This window comes from Puma concolor, chromosome C1 (assembly GCF_028749965.1).
Source record: "Puma concolor isolate L17-30 chromosome C1, mPumCon1.1.hap2, whole genome shotgun sequence".
NCBI classification, from domain to species: Eukaryota; Metazoa; Chordata; class Mammalia; order Carnivora; family Felidae; genus Puma; species Puma concolor.
In genome coordinates this window covers 40739563-40763797 of record NC_141674.1, presented here as the reverse complement: position 1 = coordinate 40763797, position 24235 = coordinate 40739563, and the positions used below count along the sequence as shown (strand labels likewise).

The window sequence follows — 24235 nt, the reverse complement described above, 5'->3', positions numbered from 1 at the left end:
TCAGAGCACATAATCTTAATTTTTGTTTAAGTGGCTTGAGATAGAGTTAATTTTAAAAAATTGGATATGGTACTTTCCTGGGAATTTTAATCTCAAGTCACAAGAACTCATTTGCTATTCGTGAGCTTTACAATGAAACCTTTTCAAACCCAATCTTTAACAGGTGTATTTTATTTTATTTTTTTTTAAGTTTATGTATTTATTTATTTTGAGAGAGTGGGAGAGAACTTACACGCGAGAGAAGGAGGGGGGAGAGGTGCAGAGAGAGAGAGAGAGAGAGAGAGAGAGAGAGAGAAAGGGAGAGAGAAAGAGAATCCCAAGCAGGCTCTGTGCTATCTCGGAACTTGACACAGGGCTCCATCTCACAAACCATGAGATCATGACCTGAGCCAAGAGATCAAGAGTCAGATGCTTAACTGACTGAGCTACCCAGGCGCCTCTAACAGGCTTATTTATAATGGCATCTAAAGTTTTAATTGTGAAATTATTACTCCCCCCTCCCAATTAGGAAATCTGTGTTGAACTTTTTTCTCTTCTTTTTTCTTTTTTAAATTTTTTATTTGGGGCGTGTGTGTATGTGTGAGTGGGGAGAGGGGCAAAGGGAGAGTGAGAGAATCTTAAGCAGACTTCATGCTCAGTGTGGAGCCCTATGCAAGGCTCGATCCCATGACCCTGGGATCATGACCTGAGCCAATATCAAGAGTCAGATGCTCAACTGACTGAGCCACCCAGTTCTTTGCCATCTCTTTAAACTGATTCCATCAGGGAACCTGTGTTTAGTATCCAAAACTAGTATTGCCTGAAGTTGTTTTAGACCCTATGTCTTTTTTAAATATTTTTTTCTTCAAAAATAAAATATTTGTAAGGACTCAACTATAGAGTAATTTCCTTTTTCCTTTGGGATGATTTTGAGAGAAGAACTTTGCCCTGTATGCGGTGTCATCATCTAAAATGAATCAAAGTGTTATAAGTGAACTAGTGAGTGATGTGAAGAAGAAAGCTGAAGTAGAATGGAGAGTTCAGAACAGTGCCATCCAATATAGATGCAACTACTCTTATGTAGGTATTTGAATTTAAATTAAATGATTAATTTAATAATTGTTAATAATTATAATTCAATTTGTTGGTTACACTGGCTATATCTTAAATGATCAGTGGGACTGGTGGCTAGGGTATTATACAGTGCAGGTATAAAACATTTCCATCATTGCAGAAAGTTCTGTTGGGTAGTTGTAGTCTGGAAGGCTGGAAGGTGTTCTGTAGCCTCAGGAATTTAATGTAGTTCATTTCTAGGAATGATCATATTTATGGTAGTAGTCAAACCTCTCCCCTCAGCCACAACCCCTCACCTGAGCCAACACATTTCCTTCACCCATACAGTCACAGATCAGAGATGCATTGATTTCTCAGTTTCTAAAATAGAGTTAGTGATCCAAGAATATGAGGATTTTAGTAAATATTAGTATTGTTGGTATAGTTCAGAGATTTATACTGTGTTTATTTGAAACACAAAGTGCACTCTTTCCTCTTTGTTGTTGTCAAGGAACAGACCTCTCAAATTGCTTTGTGGTGAAAAGATCAGGATTTCTGGGAGTCAGAGGGGCCTGAATTTGAGTGGTATATTCTGTATGATCTTGGATAAACCATTTAATCTCTCAGAATGTTATTTTCCGCATCTATAACATGCTTGCTTTGTAGAGTGAAGATTAAATGAGACATGTAATAATGTGTAATTACTTTACATAGTGTCTTGCACATGACAGATGTTCCTTCTCCTTTTATTCGTCTAAGTCCAAAAAGACATCTAATGAAGACTAATTCACTTAACACTTCCATTCATAAATTTGTCAGAGGGCATTTATTCAACATTTACTATATGCAAAGCTTTCTTCTCAGTGGTGGATATATAGCAGTGAACCAAAACAAGTAAGACTGTCATCGTGGCACTTACATTTTCATAGGAGGAGACAGACAATAAGTGATACAAGTAAGTTATATAATGTGTCAGAAAGTGATCATTTCTAAGGAAAAAAATAAAACAGGGAAGAAAGATATAAATAAAGTAGGTGGGGGGGGGGTCCTGCAGTTTTCTGAAAAAAGTGGGCAGGTGACAATTGAATAAAGACCTGGAGGAATGGAATTAGTGAATGAGCCATGTATCTGGGGGCAAGAACATCTCAGGAAGGGGGAGTAGTAACCACAAATACCCTTAAGTGGAAAATCAGGCCTCCATTTTCTAGGAACATCAAGAAGATAATGTGGCTCAGGAAAGGAGGAGGAGGTGAAGTTAGAGATTACAGGAGTGAGGGAGAAATAAGCCATATTAAGGATGTTTTTATCTCTGAGTAAAAGTCAGTGGAAGATTTTGAGTAGAGGGTTGACATGGTCTGACATACATTTTAATAGCTTCACTGTGGCCACTCTGATAATACACTGTAGATGAGCCAGGGGAAAGCAAGGAAATCAGTTAGGATGCTGTTGCAAAAATAGAGGAGGGAGAATATGGAGGCTTAGATCAGAGTGGTAGCAGTGCAATGTGATCAAATTCTGAATGTGTTTTAACATTTCAGCTATCAGAATTTGCCAGTGAATGGGAACGAGGGAGTCAAGGGTACACCAAGGTTTTTGAGTGGACCAACTGTCACTTATTGAGATAGAGACACTTTTATATTCTGCTTTATGTATTCTTATTTTTCCTCCTGGCTTCCCAAGGTTTCGGGCTGTCTTGTCCATGTGTTATCCATAATACCTAGCGCAGTTCTTTTTGTTTGGTTGTTTTAACCTAGTGCAGAGTAATTGCAACCTACTTTCCTAAATTAAATTTATTTTGGATGTTCATCAACCTCAAAATGGAGACAACTATATTTAGGGCTGCTAAATACCAAGTAAGAGTGTTTTCCTTATGTTGTTGCTTATAACATAAAGTACATCTGGCTTGTTGGCTTTGCTCAACCATCCAAAGCCTTCCCTTTAATCCTGTAGGATGTCTGCCTTCATAAATTCTTTAAACTGCTAATCTTCAGACATTTCTCTTTTTCATGTTTTTAGCTTAAAATCTGAATCTTAGAAAAGGCAAATTAGTTGACATTCTCCCCTTTCTCTTTTTACATTCATTGAATAAAGCAGAAGGCAGCTGGGGTGTCTGGGTGGCTCAGTCGGTTAAGCGTTTGACTTTTGCTCATGTCATGATCTCATGGTCTGTGGGTTCGAGCCCCTCATCAGGCTCTGTGCTGACAGCTCAGAGCCTGGAGCCTGCTTTGGATTCTTGTCTCCCTCTTACTTCTCAAAAGCAAGTAAACATTAAAAACTTTTTTTTTTTTTTTTAAACAGAAGGCAGTTATTTTCTTTTTTTTTTTTTCAATATATGAAGTTAATTGTCAAATTGGTTTCCATACAACACCCAGTGCTCATCCCAAAAGGTACTCTCCTCAATACCCATCACCCACCCCCCATCAACCCTCAGTTTGTTCTCAGTTTTTAAGAGTCTCTTATGCTTTGGCTCTCTTCCACTCTAACCTCTTTTTTTTTCCCCCCTTCCCCTCCCGCATGGGTTTCTGTTAAGTTTCTCAGGATCCACGTAAGAGTGAAACCATATGGTATCTGTCTTTCTCTGTATGGCTTATTTCACTTAGCATCATACTCTCCAGTTCCACCCACGTTGCTACAAAGGGCCATATTTCATTCTTTCTCATTGCCACGTAGTACTCCATTGTGTATATAAAACACAATTTCTTTATCCATTCATCAGTTAATGGACATTTAGGCTCTTTCCATCATTTGGCTATTGTTGAGAGTGCTGCTATAAACATTGGGGTACAAGTGCCCCTATGCATCAGCACTCCTGTATCCCTTGGGTAAATTCCTAGCAGTGATACTGCTGGGTCATAGGGTAGGTCTATTTTTAATTTTTTGAGGAACCTCCACACTGTTTTCCAGAGCGGCTGCACCAATTTGCATTCCTACCAACAGTGCAAGAGGGTTCCTGTTTCTCCACATCCTCTCCAGCATCTATAGTCTCCTGATTTGTTCATTTTAGCCACTCTGACTGGTGTGAGGTGATATCTGTATGTGGTTTTGATTTGTATTTCCCTGATGAGGAGCGACGTTGAGCATCTTTTCATGTGCCTGTTGGCCATCCGGATGTAGAAGGCAGTTATTTTATACTAAGCAGAAGAGAGAGGGGTGACTAGGTCTTTATGTGATGCTGACCAAAGTCTAAGTACCATGAAGTTTCTTCAGGAGAGGCAAAGAACCTGGGGAAGGGAAGTGACTGTCACTGAAACCACCTTTCCTAATTTTTGCTTTTAGTAAATGAGATCTTGGTTGCCAGTTCCTTTTGATCCCAGCTATATGGTTTTCCCAATTTGCTATTTGGTTTTTCATCCTTAGATATTTATTTGACAAGGGTGAGTCTCTCAGGTACCATTATTAATCTTAGGATCTGTCTTGTATTTCTTTGACTTTAATTTGGTCTACACCATTGCTGATGCTGCATGTTGAGCTATTTTGATAGTGATACCTACTTGGAAGGATTCAGTGAACATTTTTTGTATTTGACTAAAAACAGATTGTGGAATGGTTACATTTCCTAAATTGTTCTGCTTTCTGGTTTCTTTCCCTAAAGGAAAAAAAAAAATCAAATTAGACCTTATTAAAATTAAATACTTGGCTGTTAGGAGCTGTTTTAGGGTTGCCAATTGTAATTCTTTTTTAGTACAAAGGTAAACAGCAATAGATTGGTAAAAAAAATTTAAAAAACCAACACATTAAATAAATTTAAATTTAGACTTGTGGGGCTGTTAAACTATTCACTTTTCTTCAACTGTGGTTTCATCATCTTATTTGTAAGTGATAGAGTATTTAGATGATGTAACCATTATTTAAGTAGTGAAGAGAGGAAAAATCTCCAGAAGTAAGTTGTCTGCAATAGGTAAATGTTGAAAATCTTCTTTTTTTTAAATAGTGTCCATTCCTTGCTTTCAACATTTTGTGATGAATAACTATTTGTGATTTTAAACAGGAATAAATCTTGGTATGGCACACATGGATGGATCTAGAGGATATAATGCTAAGTGAAATAAGTCAGTCAGAGAAAGATAAACACCCATATGATTTCACTTATTATGGAATTTAAGAAACAAAAAGAAAGAAAAAGACAAAAAAGCATACTCTTAAATATAGAGAAATAAACTGGTAGTTACCAGAGGGAGGGTTAGGGGGATTAAGATTACACTTACTGTGATGAGCGCTGAATAATGTGTAGAATTGTTGAATGACCATATTGTACACTTGGAATGAATATAACACTGTGCATTAATTATACTGGAATTTAAAACAAAGGAAAAAAAATCTTGGTATGTTAAATGTTACAATAAAAGCAGCTTATCTTTACTGAGTATTTTACTATTTATCAAATACCATTTAAGCATTTAGTATGTGTCAATAAGTTTCATCAAATCCCAGTGAACAAGTACTGTTATCACTCTCATTTTACTGATGAGAGAACTGAGACAATGTAAGTAACTTTCTTAAAATTACATAACTAGTAAATGATGGAGCTAGGAAACACTGGCATTCTGGTGTAAGAGCCTTCACTCCTCACTTTGAGCATATTTAATAATATACTCATTCTACATATGAGCTTCTGAAGGATCTATGCTTTTAGACATTAAGTAACTTCGAAAATAATAAATGGTTTAGGGGGAATTAATAGATTGTATATGTAATGTCAGAATAAAGGATTTTATATAGGTCTCTAAAATTTATGCTGTAAACAATCTGTACTTGTTCCCAAACTTGGCCGTGCATAAGAATCTCTGGAGGAGTTTGTGAGGGGAAAAAACAAATTTCTGGGCCCCATTCCATACTACCTGAATTTGAATCACGGGGATCAGGACTTCAGTATATCTGTATTTTTAGCCCAGCATGAGGCAGACATTTATGCACCAGTGGTATATAGCATATAGCAAAATAGACTAAAACAAAAAACATATAAGGATGAATATTTACAGTGGCTAACATTTATAGAGTACTTTCTTGTATTACCTCATTTAATCCTTATAACAACCTTGTGAATTAAGTTGGTATTATTACTCCATTTTGTAGATAAGGAAACTAAATCTTTTGGCCAATTTAACATGGTCAAAGTCAAACAGGTAATAAACACATGATAGAACAAGGATTTGAAAACAGATCTGTCAGACTACAGAACATAGAACATCCTACAATTGATTCCATCCTATAATAGTGGATTATAGACCAGAGAAATATTGAATACGAATTATTACTGTAGTTTTTTTTGTTTGTTTAAAAAAGAAAATATAAAAAGAAAGTATAAAAATTACTGTTTGTATGCCATCTCTTTTTTATCCATTTTCTATTAATGACAGTAGGTCATCATATTTGGTAAATTCCCTGGGGCCAATTGCACCATTACAAATTTGGTTAATGCATATATGTAACTGTAACTGAGATTTATGTTGAGGCTCAGATGAGCATATATGTATCTCCTCCTACTTCTCTGATAACTTCTTTTTAATATATTCTCTGATTTTGTTTTTCATACATACTCCTTAAATACTGACATTCCATAGATTCCATCATGAGCCATTTCTTTGTTCACATTATCCTTCATTTTGGATAAACTTAATACATTCGTAAGACTTTTGCAAAGACTTTTTAAAAAGTTGGTTTTATAACATAAAACATAAAGTGTACCATCTTATTCTTTTTTGAGTAAATTAATAGTGTTAAGTATATTCACATTGTTGTGAAACAGATCTCCAGAATGTTTTCATCTCGCTAAACTGAAACTCTGTACCTATTAATCTACAACTTTACCTTTTTCCCTCCTCCCATTCTACTTTCTGTTTCTATGAATTTCACTATGCTAAGTATTTCATATGAATAGAATCATACAGTATTTGTCATTTTTTGACATTTGACATTTTTTGGCTTATTTCACTTAACATAATGCACTCAAGGTTTATCCATGTTATTGTCTGTGACAGTATTTCCTTTTTTTAAAGCTGAATAGTATTCCATTGTATGAGTATACCACATTTTCTCTTATATATAATATATATATATTTATTTATATATATAATTTTTAATTATGTATACATTATATATATAATAACCTTGACCTTGAGGTTAAGACCTGAACTGAGATCAAGAGTCAGATACTTAACTGACTGAGCTACCCAGGTGTCCCTGTTTTCTTTATTCATTACTATTAATGGGCATTTGGGTTGCTTCCACCTCTTGGCTGTTGTGAATAGTGCTGCTGTGAACATCAGTATACAAGTATCTCTTTGAGACCCTGCTTCCAATTAATTCAGATATATCCCCAGAAGTGAGATTGCTGGATCGTTTGGTAGTTCTATTTTTTTCCAAATACTTTTCAAGTAGATGACCCATGACTCCAAAGTCAGAATATTGAACTCACACATTTTACATTCTTGATCTCTTGGATATGTCTTTAAAAAAAAATTTTTTTTTAATGTTTATTTTTGAGAGAGAGAGAGACAGACAGACAGGGTGTGAGCAGGGGAGGAGCAGAGAGAGAGGGAGTCACAGACCTGAAGCAGGCTCCAGGCTCTGAGCTGTCAGCACAGAGCCCAATACGGGGCTCAACCTCACAAACTGTGAGATCATGACCTGAGCTGAAGTCAGGCGCTCAACCGACTGAGCCACCCAGGCGCCCCAAGACATTTCTATATGAATGTTCCAAGTATACTTCAAAATCAATATGCCTAAAACCGAAGGCCTCAAATCTCCCTATCCTCACCAGCCTGTCACTTTGCTCATGTTCTTGGGTTCATGAATACATATTCATTCATGTATTCAGTATATGTTAACTCACAACACCTAGGGACCAGGCATTGTTGGTGTTGAGGACACATCAGTGAACAAAATAAGGTCATTTGGATCTCACAAAAGGATGAGGTTAGACAGATAACACAAAAAGACAAACAATTTGTTAGGTAGAGTGTTATGGCTAAGAGGTTCTCTTTTAGATAGAATGGTTAGGGAAAGTCTTTCTGAGATGACCTTTGAGTAGAAACCTTACTGAAGTGAGGGAGTGAGATATGTGGATATCTAAAGAGCATTGTAGGCAGAAGGAAAAATAAATATAAGGGGTTTGATGTGGGAGCATATTTCACTTGTTCAAGAAATTGTAAGGAAATCAGAGCAACTAGAGTAAGTGAACCTCAGAGATACTGTAAGAAGATGATGTCAGTGAAGGAGCTGGAGCCAGCTAATACAGTCTTCTTACAAGGTCAGAATACAGTCATTGAGTTTTACTCTGCTGGTATGGGAAGGCATTAGAGTATGGAAAGGGTTTTATTTGACTTGACAATTATAAGCATCATGGTAGCTTCTGTGTGAACAAGCAGTAAGCAAGTGAGGCAAAGACAGAAGCAGGGAGACCAGTTTGGAAACTACTGAAATCCAGAGGAAAGATGATGGTTTAGATAGGGTGGTAATCGAGGAGATTCTACATTTTGCAAGTAGAATTTCTCATAGGTCAGATGTGGAATGTGAGAGAAAGGAATTGAGGATGACTATATATTTTTGACTTGAGTGACGGAATCTTTAGAATTGCTTGCCAGTTGTGATGATTGGGAGGACTGGAGCAGGAACAGTCTACTCAGTTACCCAAGCCAGAAGCCTGGGCATCATTCTCAACAATTTTCTCTTTTCAATTCGTGTTTCACAGTGCTGACCAAATGATGTTCCTGAAGGGCAAATTTCAGTTGCAGCAGTTGCCTGCCCATTATCTTCAGGTTAAGTAAAACTTTTAATGCTTGTATTTATACTGCTTCTCATAATCTACCTCTTGCTTACCTTTCCAACTGGCTCCTCACTGCTTCCTCACCCAAACCTTTGCTGAAGCCACACAAAACTAGTTTCCACTTCTTGAATGGACTTACAGAAAAAAAGATTTTTTTCCCCTGAATGCTCTTACTCAGCTTTTCCCCCTAGAAGAGCTCTGCTTTAACATTTGGTTCAAACATCACCCCTTCTTCCCAGCTTTTTCCTGGCATTCAAATTACTTCCACTGTTTTGCCTTTGCCTTCATTTAGTATCTTATATATTCCTCTATTGAAGTTTATAATCAGTGGAAGGAAGAGTTATCAATAGAGTACTTGAAGAAGGGTTATCATAGTGATGAACATGTTTGCAAGGAGGAATTTGAAAGAACATTTAGAAGAGTATAAATATAGTAGATTGTTGGAAACAGTCTGTTACAGATATTTACAGAAAATTAAATAATCATTTGTGGAAAAAACTTTCCTTTCTGCCCAGAAAGAAAGAGGGAGAAAATGGTGTATAGCATCTTTTTTTGAGGCCTCATTGGTTTCCCACCATTATCTCATATTCTTTCTCTAGAACTCTACAATTTAGTGTGGACATTTATATCTACTTTTGTTTCTTTGGCCTGTCACTTTTGTAGCTGGGAAAGTTTTCATCCCAAAATGGATCCTTTTCTTATAGCTCCTTTGATTAACAGAATACTAATAAGGTCTGTGAAATAATAGAAAAAAATATATTGGTCTCTGTCCCTCAGTTTCTGACACAGAGCTTCTAAAACCCTTATAATTTCTTAAGTGATAAGAATAATACTAGTGGCATCTTTTGTTCTGCTATTTCATTTTTGACCCTAGTTTTGTTTTTTTGTTTTTGTTTTTTTACATTTATTTATTTTTGAGAGAGAAAGAGAGCATGAGCAGGGGTAGGGGCAGAGAGAGAGAGAGGGAGACACAGAACCCGAAGCAGGCTCCAGGCTCTGAGCTGTCAGCATGGAGCCCTAGGCGGGTCTTGAGCTTATGAACCGTGACATCATGACCTGAGCTGAAGTCGGATGCTTAACCAACTGAGCCACCCAGACGCCCCTTTGATCCTAGTTCTTGACCATAGAGCTCCTAAATCCCTTGGAATTTCCTGGGTGATACGAGTGTCTTTTGTTCTAACGAGGAGACTTTTGGGCTCCTGGATAGTTTCAGGATGGGGGCTGGTCACCAGAAAGACCAAACCATGATTAGAAGCTTCAATCAGTCCTACTCTATCCTCCAGGAAGGGGAGAAGGACTGGAAATTGAATTAGTGATTGATCATGCTTATGTAATTGAAGCTTCCATAAAAATCCCAATAATGCAGGTTGGGAAGCTTCCAGGTTGGGGAGTAGTATATGTGGAGGGAGAGTGTGCCTAGAGAAAGCATGGAAGCTCCGCATGCCTTCCCACATACCTTTCTGTAGGCATCTCTTCCACCTAGTTTTTCCTGAATTGTATCCTTTTATAATAAGTCAGTAAATTAAGAAGTAAAATGTTTTCCTGAATTCTTTGAGCCGCTCTAGCAAATTAATTGAAAAGAGGGTTGTGGGAATCTCTGATGTATGGCAGGTGGGTCAGAAGCACAGGTAACAGTCTGGACTTTGTGATGAGCATCTGAAGAGGGGGAGGTGGGGAGTAGTTTTATGGTCCTGAGCCCTTAACTGGTGGGATCTGATACTGGTAGACAGTGTCAGAATTGAGTTAAATTGTAGAACACTTAGCTGGTGTTGCAGAATTGCTTGATGTATAGAAAACCCACACATCTGGTGTCACGTGAAGTAGTATTGTTTGTAGTGGAGTATTGAGAGTAGAGGAGACACACAGTGTCCCTCCATCTCCCCCCAATACAAGATTAAAGGTGAAAATTCCACAATTCATAGCTGTAGAATGATGGGCTCTTACAATACTTCTGATTGGCTCTACTCAGGGTGAAATCATGAGAGGAGGATGATTTTATCAATTTAGTGTGGACACTGATATCTTCTTTTGTTTTCTCAATACTCAGAATAGTTCCAGATGATTAATTAAATATTTGTGGGATGAGTTAATGTTGGAATGAGTGAATGAAATATCAAATGAATGAATAAGATGCATGAGTGCTATGTAAGTACAACACAGTGGAAGAATCATTGAGACTTTTAAGGCAAACCAAGAAACAGACTTCAACTATAGAGAACAAACTGATGGTTACCAGAGGAGAGGTGGGTGGGAGGATGGGTTAAATAGGTGATGGGGATTAAGGAGTGCCCTTGTGATGAGCACCGGTGTTGAATCACTTAATTGTACACCTAAAGCTAATATGACCCTGTATGTTAGCTAGAATTTAAGTAAAAACTTAAAAAAAAAAATAAAGGAAGAAAAATCATTGAGAAAAAGGTAGTGTGAGTCAGTTAAATTTTCTTGAAGAAAATGATTCACATCTGGGTCTTCAACTCCATTAGGCAACAATAGGCATTCCTTCCTTCATGATCCTATATTGCCTTTCACATTGCTTTACAATTAGTTGTTTCTATAACTGCCTGTCCTGGGAGGAACGTGTCTCATCATTTTTATATTTTCTCCAGCACTGTGCTCAGTGAATAAAAGAATGAAGGAATTTGAACTGGTGGAAAAGAGGATATTCTGTAAAGGAGCAGTATGATTGGAGGAGAGAAAGTCTGTATTTGTTTGAAGAATTCACTTGATGGCAAGATCAGAGTTGTGAATGCTAAAATACTAGTACTGTACTTTGTGGACCCAATGTTTAGTTTTTAGTTATTTTGAAAATATTTTGAATCTGACATACCATAGAGTAGTAATTTCAAATTGAACAAAAGTATAGTAATTTTAGAAAGTATTTTTCTATATATTAAGTATGTTCAGGAGATGGAAAAATGGATAATGGACACAACAAAGCCAGTGTTAACAATAATAATTATTATTCTAGTTCACAGGCTTTCCAAAGATGTGGAATATGTAGAGTTGCCTATATTCTTAATTCTGTCAACTAATAATATATATGATTATATATATGTATATGTATAATGAAAATGTGTTTATTATTTCTATTATCATAAACTTTTAAATGTTTTTTTCTATTTATAAATTCTTGTAACTTAAATGTATTAAATATTTATTGTTACTTATCTGCAATCAGTAATTTGGAGATTAACCAGCTGAGGAGGCTGCTGATAAGAATAGAGCTGATGATAATGCTATGATGATGTAATCATTGAAGCCTGGAAAAATGGTGGTTTGTTAGTAACTAATGTGTATATACTGAGAATAATGAGTATTATACTGATAATCCTATTTTTATACTTTAAACACTGTTTCAAGAGTTATACTTTATTTCCCATGTATTTTTTAGCCTTTTATAAGCTAATTTTTACTAAAACTTAAAAAATATGTTTAATAATCTCTTCTTAGGCCTCGTAATATTAGACTATTTTCACATTTTTCAGTTTTGTCTAATCCTTCCCTACAGTACCTTCTTTGCTCCCTCTGTGACATATTCATGGTTTTTGCCCTTATATCTAACCCTTCTATATTAATTTTTGTCATTAGATTTCTCTCGTCTTTTTCTTACATGTATGAATTCCCCAATACTCTATCTCTCTTCTTTTCACCAAAGAAGAAAGCTTATAGGGAGGGAGAATTGAAATATTTTTAGGGCTTCTTTTATTTGCCTTTAAACATATATAGCTTTAATTAATCTACCTCTGAATTTTTAAATTACTTTTGTCTCCATTTGGATATTACCTGAACTGCTTATAGTAAAATTAATTATTGAATATATTTTTGTCCCTGCTAGAATGCAAGCTATGTTATATTTATTAGTATATCTCCATTGCCTAGCACAGAGCTTGGTATGTAGTTGGCAATTAATAACATACTTGTTAACTAAACAAATGATATCCTACTGTCACTTCAAAGTTAACATGTTCAAAATTGAACTCTTCTGAAATTTTCCTTTGCTTCTGTATCCACTCATTATTCAGTGTCCAGATCGAATGCCATCTCTTTTCTGAAACTTTTCTTAATCCTCATAAAAATCTCTTTCCCTATTCTATATTCCTTTAGCAAATTATACTTTTATTGTACCTTCATTCTGGATTGCATTTTACATATTTATGTACAGAATTTATTATGTACATAAGGTTGAGGTCAGAAACTAACTTCCTATCCAAAATGAAATACATTATTTAAAACGATCTAAGATCTAGGAAAAAGAAAGCGGAGGTATGTCACTGTTCCTGGACAGTGTTGTGTCCTACCCCTTCTTGCTAGTTTTCACTTATCCTTCAGTCTTGGTTGAGACATTATTTCATCTAGGAAGCTTTTTGAGCTTTGGTCACTTGGCTGTGTGACTTGTTTTGTTTTGTTTTTCATTTTTGTACTCCCTATCATCCTTAATTTAACAAATAAGTATTGAGTGCTGTTTAGTTCCTGCACTGTGCTAGGCAATGGGGATAAAGTAGTGAACAAAATTGTTATTGTCTTGTCTGTCACAGAGCTTACACCCTATTGAGAAAGACAGACATAAAACAACCACCAAATAAGTAATTATTAATTACTATGAAGGAAAAGCACAGGGTTCTATGTGAGCATAAACCTATATAGATGGGGGTTGACCAAAGAAGTATTATTTGAAAAAGTGTATCTAACAGAAATTTTGGTTATCATTAAGATTTAGCCAGACAAGAAATGAGGAAAGAGCATTTCAAACAGACATAATATCTTCAAAAGACCTAAGAACTAGAGGAACTTGATGCTGTTGAGGAACAAAAAGGCCCAGTTTGGCTGAGGGTATAGTTCATTATAGAGATGAGGAAACAGGCTGAAAGAGGTTCAGTGATTATAGAACATATTAATATCATAAAATTAATAAGTGGGAAAGTCTAGATTCAAATTTTGGACTTTATAAATCCTTAATATTCTTTCCATTACACCTTGGCATTCCTGAGTGAAAATTTGAACACAGTCTTTCCAAACTCTGGTATTTTGTTTCTTTTCCAACAGCACAGAAAATTCTCTTACTGTTTTCCTAATTTTTAGCAAAGAAGATATTTGTATGTGGAACCATTGCTGTCAAGAGAAAAGAGATAATTGACCTGGCTGTAGACAGAGATGCTTCCATTGCATTTGTGGCTTTGAAAACCCATGTTAGCATGTTTGGCTCAAAGGATTTATGAGCCTCCAGAGTTGTCAGGGTTCTATGGAATCCACTCTCTGTATTAATCTGTGATTCATTCTTTCTTCCTTCCTTTCTTTCTTTCTTTCTTTCTTTCTTTCTTTCTTTCTTTCTTTCTTTCTTTCTTTCTTTCTTTGTTTTTTGCCAGTGGAGCATTACAACTCTCAAAATTTATAGGAAGTACCTTACACTCTACTCTGTTTCCATTCTACAGAATAACATTGTAAACTTGACCCACTTCTGGCAAATATTTAGATTAATGTTTCACCAAATACACAAACTCCTTTTTGGAGATGATTTTCAGGCAGCTGATAAAGCATTGAAGTGTTAGGTTTTTTGTTTGTTTGTTTTTTCATTTTGATGTGGACTTGGATGGGCATGGAGAGGGAAGAAGTTGTTATGATGCAGAGGCAGAGTTGGAAATGCAAAGTTTTTCCTCCAGTGAATCTTCTCTATTACCTGTAGTGACAATCCAGGATGTAGCAGCCTGTTTGCTTAGTAGTCTGCAAAAACGTCCGTATCATGTCACCTCTGTGCTATGTTCTGAGTAATTGGTGACTTGTTAGGATAGAGACCAACTTCAGGAATGTTTTATGGAAACTTCCCAGTGATGCTCCTGCCTCCTTTTGTAACCTGGTACAATTGTGGTATTGTGTTTATCAAAGAATTTATGCCTCTACGTTTTTTCCTTCTAGATGGTCTTTTTATGAAGATTTATAATTATAACATGAAAGAGTGAATTTAATTTCTGAGCTAATTCTAAAATTCTTACTGGAATTTTTCATTTGTGATTTTATATCTTAATCTGAAGAAGGAAATAATGTTAAAAGTATTACTTTACGGTACTGATTTTACTTGTTCTGACATTCTTAAACATTGGTTTTTGTGGGTGTTTTGCTTGAATGAAGACTGGAACTAAGCTTTTTATGACTCAAGATTTGGGTATATTATATGCCAAATGCATTTTTTTCTTAAAATACGGTTTTATTATAGCAAGTAGAGAAACATTTTAGAGAATATTTTGTATTACTAGGGAAACATTTAGTATTTGTTTACAGTTTATTTTCCAAAATTACACTTATTTTCCTGTACAGTCTTCTCCACCCCACCCCATCTCTGAGCATTTTTCTGTTTTTGTTTTTGTTTTTTGTTTTTCTGTTTTTTTGTTTTTGTTCTTTTGTTTTTTTGTTTTTTGTTTTTTTTTTTTTTTTGTTAAATGGGCTTCTCTGTTTTTTGTTTGCAGGCAGCTATCAATGGTGTAATACCCCAGGAAAATGGCATTCTACAAAGGTATGTTATAAGGTGCTTAATGATAGGATGAGAATTTAGCAAAGCAAAAAGAGACAATTGTTAATCTTTTTGTTTCGCTTTTTGATAGACCATTTGATACAGCATTCTTTGGTGTAGAAGCTCATTAATATTGTTACTGTTCTTACAGACATTTTTATTATATCAATTTCCTAAAGTCTGTAGCTTTTAACTGTATTATGTTATTTCAGAATGGGTGGTACTATTTTTAAAGCTGGTTTTATTTTATTTTTAGGAAAGCTTTTCGGGTGCCTGGGTGGCTCATTCGGTTGAGTGTCTGACTATTGATTTCAGCTCAGGTCATGATCCCAAGGTTGTGGGATCGAGCCACGTGTCAAGTTCTGCACTGAGTGTGGAGCCTGCTTGAGATCCTCTCACTCTTTCCCTCTGCACTTCTCCCCTGCTTGCCTGCACACTGTTTGTCTTTTTCTGTCTCTAAAATAAAAAAGAAAGGAAGAAAGAAAGCTTTTCAAGGTCATATTCTAATTCATAAAGTGGAAAGAACTGAATCTCAGCAGCTCTAAAACATGGTTATCATCTACCAATTCAGCCTTTGTCTCCAACCAGTTTACTACATTCTTTTTCCCACTCACTTTTGTTTTCTAAATTAAGTATATGATAACTTGCAACAATTTCAGTAAGTTCTTAATTGATGAAACTTCCTAGAACATTGAACTATTTCATCTGAAGAATCCATTGTTAACATGTGGAATGGTCTTCATGGTTTTGTGTCATTGCCGGAAGGTAAAATTGGAAGATGATGCCAAGAGAACTCTAAGTTACAAAATAATAATTCCTTAAATTAGAAGTAACTTTTCTTAAGTTTTCTTTCCTTAAAATTGGAGACTCTGGTTTGGATTAAAAGAGGACACTTATAAAGTCATAGGAGGTAAAACCATTCTCCCTTCCAAGTGTAGTTTAATTACTTGATTTCCCCCCATCCCCCATTCAAACTTTGGCTTGAATTTTGGTGGCTGGGATTTCTAAGTCACTGAAGCATGATCTGCTAAGTGCAGATGAGGCAAACAGAAACAGCAGACTAGGAATGAGGTTGTTTTGAAGAGAAAGAAAAGTGCTGTTGCAAAACTGTCAAAAAATTCACCATGAATTGCAAAATGTGCTGTACTTTATAGGAAATTGTCTATATTTAGAAAGGAAGCAAATTTTGTTTGGTACCAATACTATCCTTAGTGATTACAGACCTGTTCCCTAAAAGAAACAAAAACAAAAACACAAAAAAAACTGTGAGAAAGACTTTCCATCCAGAGTAAATGTGGCTGATTTCCAGAGTCTGTACCAAAATTTTTTTGTTTACTCTTTTCTTCTTTTTTTTTTCTTTTTTCCTTTTTTTCTTTTTTGGTTCAAAAGCATTTAGTTTTATTGAAACTCTTGTCTAGAAAGCAAACCAGGTGATTACAGGAACTTCCTTCATGATCTTTTTTTTTTTCCCCCGCTTTGGTTTAAAAAGGTTTAGACTGCTAAATATGGTTCCAGTTTTATTCTTGAGTAAATGTTATTCCACTTTTTGTGCCAAAATTTTTGCTTGCTAAACCCTTGTGGATTCAGCTGCTGGGTTCTGAGTACATATTGGATATATCTTAACATTAACAGTATTATGCTATGGGTGAACTGTAGAAATTCCTTCATCCCTGGAAACATTCCACCTCTCCTGTCAAAGATGATAGTTTTTGCTTAATATAAGTAAAGATACAGCACTAAATTGACTTCTAATGAGGTTACTGTAATATTTGAGGTTTAACTTTTATCAGAGTTGGTTTTGTTTATTTTGTTTGCTTGTTAAAGCAATGACTTATGTGCACAGAAGAAAATCAGTTGTATCTAGTAATAGTCTTCAACTCTTTCCCTTCCTAACCTTTTTCTTCAGCTTTGAAATCAGTGTGGACTTGACATAACTGAAAATTCCTTTTGTAGATCTTTTGACCAAAGGAAAAGAAAATGTTAGTTTCTCATTTACTTAACACTGAAAGTGGAAGACACGGTGTAAGAATGGTATATGTAGGTAGTTAAAAGGATTTTTGTTTATTTGACTTTTGTAGTAAAATTGAATATAGTCTGTGAATACAGCTGAGTCTTACCTTGTCAGTTCATACCTCAACAGAGGAAAGAGCTACCAAAAATATTTTTTTAATATGAATTACTTTTGGAAGGAGAACAGCCCAATCCCTGTGCTTTATAGCTTTTCTTGAAATCAGATATTTGTATGAATTCAAAAGTGGGAATATGGTTTTTAATGTACCCATAAAGTTCAAAGCAAAGAAATTAACATTTTCCTAATGCTTAAGGCACTGTGTCAGGTAATTGACATATATTTCATCATTTAATACTTATTATAACCCTCAAGAGGTAAGTGTTCATATTTCATAGATGGGGAAACTGAAGGGTAGAGAGTTGACATAAATTTACTCAGGTAAATTTACTCAGTAAACTAGACAATGTCACACCTTTGTTTTAAGATTTTTTCCTTTGGGTAAAAAAGTTGGAATTTATACACGTGTGTAAGGTCTTTATCCCACAGCTTTGTTTTTATAGTTACTATTTTAGTTGTAAGCAAGCAAAGGCAATTACGACTATTTTAGTTGTAAGCAAAGCAAAGATGTTACTATCCCTCGTTTTATAGGTAGGATAAGGCGTGAAATGACTTGGCCCAGATGATATAGCATGATGTTGATAGAGTCAGGAATATAAGCAAGTCTTCTGCCTCATCCTCCAAGGCTTATTTCACTAGACAATATACTACTAATACCATATGTTTATAAACTGTGTAACTTATGCTGTCATAAATGTAAACAATTTAATCATAAAACATCAAATGTGTGCATGTTTATTTACTACATCTTGGTATAATATTTATTTAGCATATTGTCCAGAAACTTTTTAAACATTATTTTTATAGGCAGTTATTGTTAGAAGGAAGAGCTAATGAATTACTCATGTTAGTAGACAGCACATGCTATGTCTTCTAAAAATTAAAAAAAAGTTTTTTTTAATGTTTATTTATTTTTGAGAGAGAGGGAGACAGAGGATGACCAGGGGAGGAGCAGAGAGAGAGGGAGAAACAGAATCTGAAGCAGGCCTCAGGCTCTGAGCTGTCAACACAGAGGTGGACATGGGGCTCAAACTCACAGACTGCAAGATCATAACCTGAGCTGAAGTTGGATGCTTAACCAACTGAGCCACCCAGGCGCCTGTTTCCTAAAAATTTTATGAACCAGTAGTGTAATTTTCCTCATTGACTAAGGATGGTGTTTATCAACTCATATTTATTTTTTGACCGAGGCAGATATATTGTATGTTTCTTTGTCTATTATTTAACTCATTGAGGGAACCTAGAGAAGACCAGAAAATAGTCCATTGTAGAGCAGCAATCCATTTGGTAATCAGGACCTTTCACCTCACTTAGTATCCCTTCATTTGCTAGTTGATTCAATAGTCTGAGGAGTACAGAACTGCCAAGTGGCATTCTCAGGTTCTAATTCTGCGAAAGTATTGTGGAAACATTACATTTTTTGGGAACTGTGATCTCTGAACCACCAGAGCCTAAAGTAGCAGGAAACAAAAATTCTGTTAAGTTGTTAGGCATAATAAAAGGAACCACTACCACTGCTTAATTCTCATACCCATGTTTTCTGGTAGTATGAGAAACATCATAGTTTTGGTCACTGATATAAAGCATACACCACATCCTTTAATGTGGAGCCTCAAGCTTTGAGTATGTTGTCTCCCAACCTGTGCCATAACTGTCTTCAGCAGGACATTCCACTGTTTTGACAAGCTAGGTGCTTCAGGGTAACAGGATATATGAATGATACCAGCACTATACCTCTTTTGCTGTGAAATGAGTTCCTTGTTTAGAACAAGGGGAAGCCATAGATCAATAAGCATTTCCTCAATACATGAATGTTGCTACTGGCAGAATCATTACATCAGGGAAGTCAATTTCATATCCAGAAAAGTGTCTTTTTAAGTGAGAACAGATTGTTTCCTCCTCCATGATAGAAATGATCCATTACCAGATCCCTAAGGAATGATGCCATATTAGGGGCTCAGTATTAGTCTCTGTTGGTAGCAGTTTAGACACTCAGTAGTTTCCGTAGCCAGATTCAGACTTGGTAAGGGGAAGTTGATATTGTGCTCTAACCTCCCTCCTTTTGGCATGACTACATTATACATTAATGCATTGAACAGTCCTAGGGTAGTAAGGGAAAAAACTGACTCACAACAATAGAACATTGTTATCTTATGCCACACTGAGAGCCTTTTTTTCCCAGCGGATAGCCTATAGGCAACATTCCCCTAAAACATATATTTACATTCTGTCCATTCTAAAAGATCCATTTTCATAAATTCCGCCCAGACTTCCTTGTCACCTAATTTTGTTTTATTCTTTCCAAGTCCTGATCAGCTGGCCAACCTATAAGCTATTGCTTGTGATTCAGTATAGATTTGTACCTCAGGCAATCTCTCTTTCTAAATGAAAAGGTCAACCTGTGGTACAATATCAAGTTCTCCCCACTGGGAGGCTTTTCTTTCACTGCTATCTTTTTGGGGTATCTTTGTTTGGAGGCTGTTATGCTTCAGCAGTTTGTTTTTGGTTGGTGTGAGCATGTATACACAACCATCTTTTCTTTTCCCAGTCTAAATCTTTCCTTCCTCTGTTAACTTAGTTATCTCTTATTATTGATGGGAAGTGCAAGATACAGCAACTGCCTTTTACCCTGACTTGTTTATGGCCACTGAACCCCAGAAACTTCACCAAGGTGGTGAGATCCTGCATTTTTGAGGCATGTATCTTCTAATTTGATAAGACAAAGCATCTCAGTGCTTGCTACTATTGTTCTTCAGGATCAGTTCACATTGTTATCAACGTAATGTTGTTTTGTGGAATGCTTGGTGATCAAGATCTCTCTAGACTAGATTATTATGCTAGAGAGAGTTTACATAATCTTTTAGAAAAGGCAGTGAAGGTATATTGTTTACCCTTCTGGGTAAAAATAAAATGCTTGTCTTGGTAATTGCAAATTAATATAGAGAAAAAGATCAGTTTCCTCCTGTTATCCCTTCCTATGTAGTAACCCTAACTCCATGGACCAGGAAGCCAATATGGGATGTCTGCCAGTTACTGAAGGTGTCTCTTTCAATTATACATTCAGAATCTGGAGAAGAAATTGCATGATAGGTTGACAGATTGTTTGAATATAGTATGAGTGGACTTGGGCCAAAACTTGATTTACCATCATAATCTTCCACTTTTATATTCCTAGGAATTAGTATCAGTTTAGAGTTAGAATCTAGTAATCCCCTAAAGATTTAGATATTTTCCTTTTATTGGTACACAGGCACTCTAGTTGAAGGCTGCAGGTCTCTTAGGTGAAGTCTTAGAGGAAAATTTACAATATATATGTGTGGTCCTGTTGCATTGTCTTTGTGGGGATCAGGGGCTTTGTGAAACAACTTGTGTTTGGAAACTGAGAGTGACTATGACTCTCCTTTGTGGTTATGGACCTCAGGTTTTAGGCTACCAGGTCTAGGGTTTCTCATGTTTTTAGATCAAGTAATATTTTAGTTGGCTGACTTTTAATTTTGTTCCTTAGATATAATCATGTTCAGTTAAATACTTCTAAAGATCTCTGGAGGTTGAAATCTTCTGATTGCTGCATTTTGTCTCTGTTGTCTGTTAACATAATTGTTCCCACCTTCTTCTTACTAAATTCTGCCATTTGACCTCAACACTCTGGCATCTCATCATGCCCATTAGGGAGGCTTATTCAGTGGTTTCATCTCCCCATGTCATTCCCAATCCACAGAAGACAGCCTCTACAGTTTTTTTTAAGAAGGCAGACACTTTTACAAATAAATGTATTTCTGAATGCTTTAGTGCAATGTCCTCGTCCTCTGGGACCTCATGGGTGATGTACTAGGAAGATATATGTATGTTCAGACTGTACATGGTAATCCACTTAAGCTTTATTTTTCTAAGCATCTGAATTTCTTCTACATTTTGCCAGGAAAGTTTGGGCATTTCATCCTTATTAAATGTAGACTCCTTTGGGACTTAAGTTTCAGTCAACAAGCAAACTATTAGAGGTACTTAGAGCTGCTTAAGCAAACATGTTATATTTGGCCCTACCCAAACTCTTTTGGTCAAATTCGCTTCAAATTGATTTCCTTGCCTGTTCCCTAGGTTTTTACTGATATAATTTATCAAAATTTTATAATTATTTTTGGATTTAAGCCCTCGCTCAGTTAAAACATTGTACTTACTTTCTTGGAGCCTACCTCAATTTGATTTTAGAGGCAAGAAGGAATGGTGGGGGTAGGTTTTGAGAATAGGCATCCCTTTTCAAGGCAATGGTCTCAAGTAAGATCATTACTAGTTTTCAACAAGAGGAGGCTAACTTTAGTCATGTCTCTGCTTACAAAAGAGGTTCAGAAGGACACCATGGATTCAAGATTGTAACCTTCATCTGAACCCATTTGGGTATCCCTATTCCATATTTTAGGATCCCACTCCTTTGAAAACTGTGCTGTAATTTTCACAGAAGAGATTTAGGAAGTATATATATTCAACTTTCACTATAATTATGCAAGCTGCAAAATTAAATTTTGTGTGTGATTCTCAGCAGGATCATACCTGTGGTTATAGGAAATAAGAAAGTGCTACTTCAGAAGTTCTATAGCTTTCTTCTCATGGCTTGAACTGAAAGTTAATAACCCTAAGTGTGTCATTTTCTTCTGTTAAGCTTTCCATTAGATTCAGAAGCAGCCAGCTCCTAGTCTTTATTGTCATTACTATCATAATGGCCAAGTGCAATAGCCATTTGGTCCCCTTAGGCACTTGTTTTAATAGGCATGTGATCATAATGAACTGTAAGTGATAATGTAATTAATCATTATGCCAGTGCATGACTTGGATCACTAGCATCTCATTTTCCATTGGCAAGGAGCTCAGCAGTGTATTGAAGGTCAAGGACATAATCAAGCCAATTCCTGAATTTTGTTTCCTGTGATGCCTCCATTATCAAAAAAGAAATGGGTATTTCAACAAAGGGAATTTAATGTAGGATTGGTTACACAGGTGTGGAACAGTAAAAAAGTAAACTGAAAAAACTTTGATAAAATAACTGCTTCAGGAAGTCAGCACTCTTAGGTCTAGGTCAAAGGGATTAACAGAACTTTGAAGCTCAGAGGAGCCCCTTGGATCCGAGTGAGGATTAGGCCACTGTGGAATGCATACTGTTTAGCTGCTACTGGTATCTGAGGAGATGTCAAGAAACTGGTTATATGAATGCCGAAAAAAGCAGGAGACTGAAAGCTACAGGATGGTACTGATAGAAATATATGCAAACAGGAAGAAGGAAGTCTTTCCTTCTCTCCTCACAAATAATCCCTAGCTAGTATCCCCTATATGCAGAATCTATTAGGGAAACATATGCCAAAATAAATAGAATTTTGGAGAATGCTAGCACCAGCATCACAGTATAGACTATAGAAGAATGAATTTGGGGGTGCCTGGGTAGCTCAATCAGCTTCCCGACTCTTGGTTTCAGCTCAGATAGTGATCTCATGGTTTGTGGGTTTGAGCTCCATGTTGGGGTTTGAGCCCCATGTTGGGCTTTGCACTGACAGCGTGGAGCCTACTTTGAATTATTTGTCTCCCTCTGTCTCTGTCCCTCCCCTGCTCGCACTCTCTTTCTCTGTCAAAAATAAACATTAAAAAAAAATATTTAAAAGAAGAATGAATTTGGAGTTAAGCAAACAGTAAGTCAGTGACCAGCCTATTAACTTCAGCTATTTTGCCGAGGTTCTGAGAAGTTGTGACAAAATTTAGAGATACTAAGTAACCTTACACAACATTCTGTTCGTAGATATTTAGGAGCTCAATTTGAATTCCAACAGTTATAGTCTTTCCTGCTTTGGTCATTTTCTTTTCCATGTCTTCCTTCTAAGATTACTTTCCTTGAGCTTAACAGCTGGGAGTTTTGGGTTTTGTATTTGCATCAGTGATTACTAGAGTATCTTAACTCTGAGATCACACTTTTTTGGCCAGGACCTACAATGAGGAATGCTTGGAATCCAAAACACACATATGCAAATATGTATCAGAATCAAAAAGTTTAGGAACCAATACTTGGTCCTAACTATTAAGTGCCACATGCTGATAATTTGTTTCCTATCCTGTTCTTTAAAAGACTGATCACACAACTCACTAAATCAATTTTGTATTATAAATTTGGTTAACACTAATCAAAGCAATAGTGTGAAGTAAATGTAATTTTTTTTTTCCTGACTTGAATGAATACTGCTTATTTGTGTGTTTTTAGTCATTCTTGGTCCTGTTCAGGTTGCCAGTCCATTGTTTTTCCTCAAATTTAGGGTGAGAAAAAAGATGTTTTAGAATAGAGCTTGTGAGCTTGTAGTTTTTGTGGTGGAACATATATACAATAATGTATCAATGGAAGCATTCCTTATATTCCCTTCTTTCCTATTCCTCCCAGCAATGGGGGAAAAAGTGGCTATATATGATAAATTGAGAGAAAAACCAAATCATTTAATAATTATTTCTTTACTTACTTGTTAAATATTTAAGTACCTTCTCTGTGAATTCTTGAGCTCTAGGCAGAAAATATGGCCATTAAAAACACCAATGGGAACTTTGCCCTTGTGGAACTTATATTCTACGGGGGTCTTAAATGTCAAATGATTAATACCAATTATAATTGTTGGTGGTGAGGAATTAGAACCAGTCTAAGGTAGTGAAACATGCTCTGAGTTGAAAAATGTTCAATCTGAGATATGTATGAATATAATTAACTAGAAGAAAGATGGAATATAGGGATGAGATGGGAAGAATATTCTTAGAAGGAATAGTGTGTGTTCCCCCATGAAATGGGAAG

At 36.0% G+C, this 24235-nt stretch overlaps 1 protein-coding gene across 3 annotated transcripts in view; it reads left to right on the top strand.

The window, feature by feature from the left end:
* Positions 1 to 24235, top strand: part of FAF1 (Fas associated factor 1) — a 514886-nt gene that overhangs the window by 137156 nt on the left and 353495 nt on the right. Inside the window, exons 3-4 of one of the 3 annotated variants that reach the window (XM_086716935.1) lie at positions 8723 to 8789; positions 15256 to 15302. The exons of 1 other annotated variant lie outside the window; for it this stretch is intronic. In XM_086716935.1, the coding sequence (XP_086573061.1) occupies positions 8733 to 8789; positions 15256 to 15302 (104 nt within the window). In that variant the 5' untranslated portion in view covers positions 8723 to 8732. The remainder of the gene's footprint in view (positions 1 to 8722; positions 8790 to 15255; positions 15303 to 24235) is intronic. One more of the 3 variants, XM_086716934.1, reaches the window with a different exon arrangement.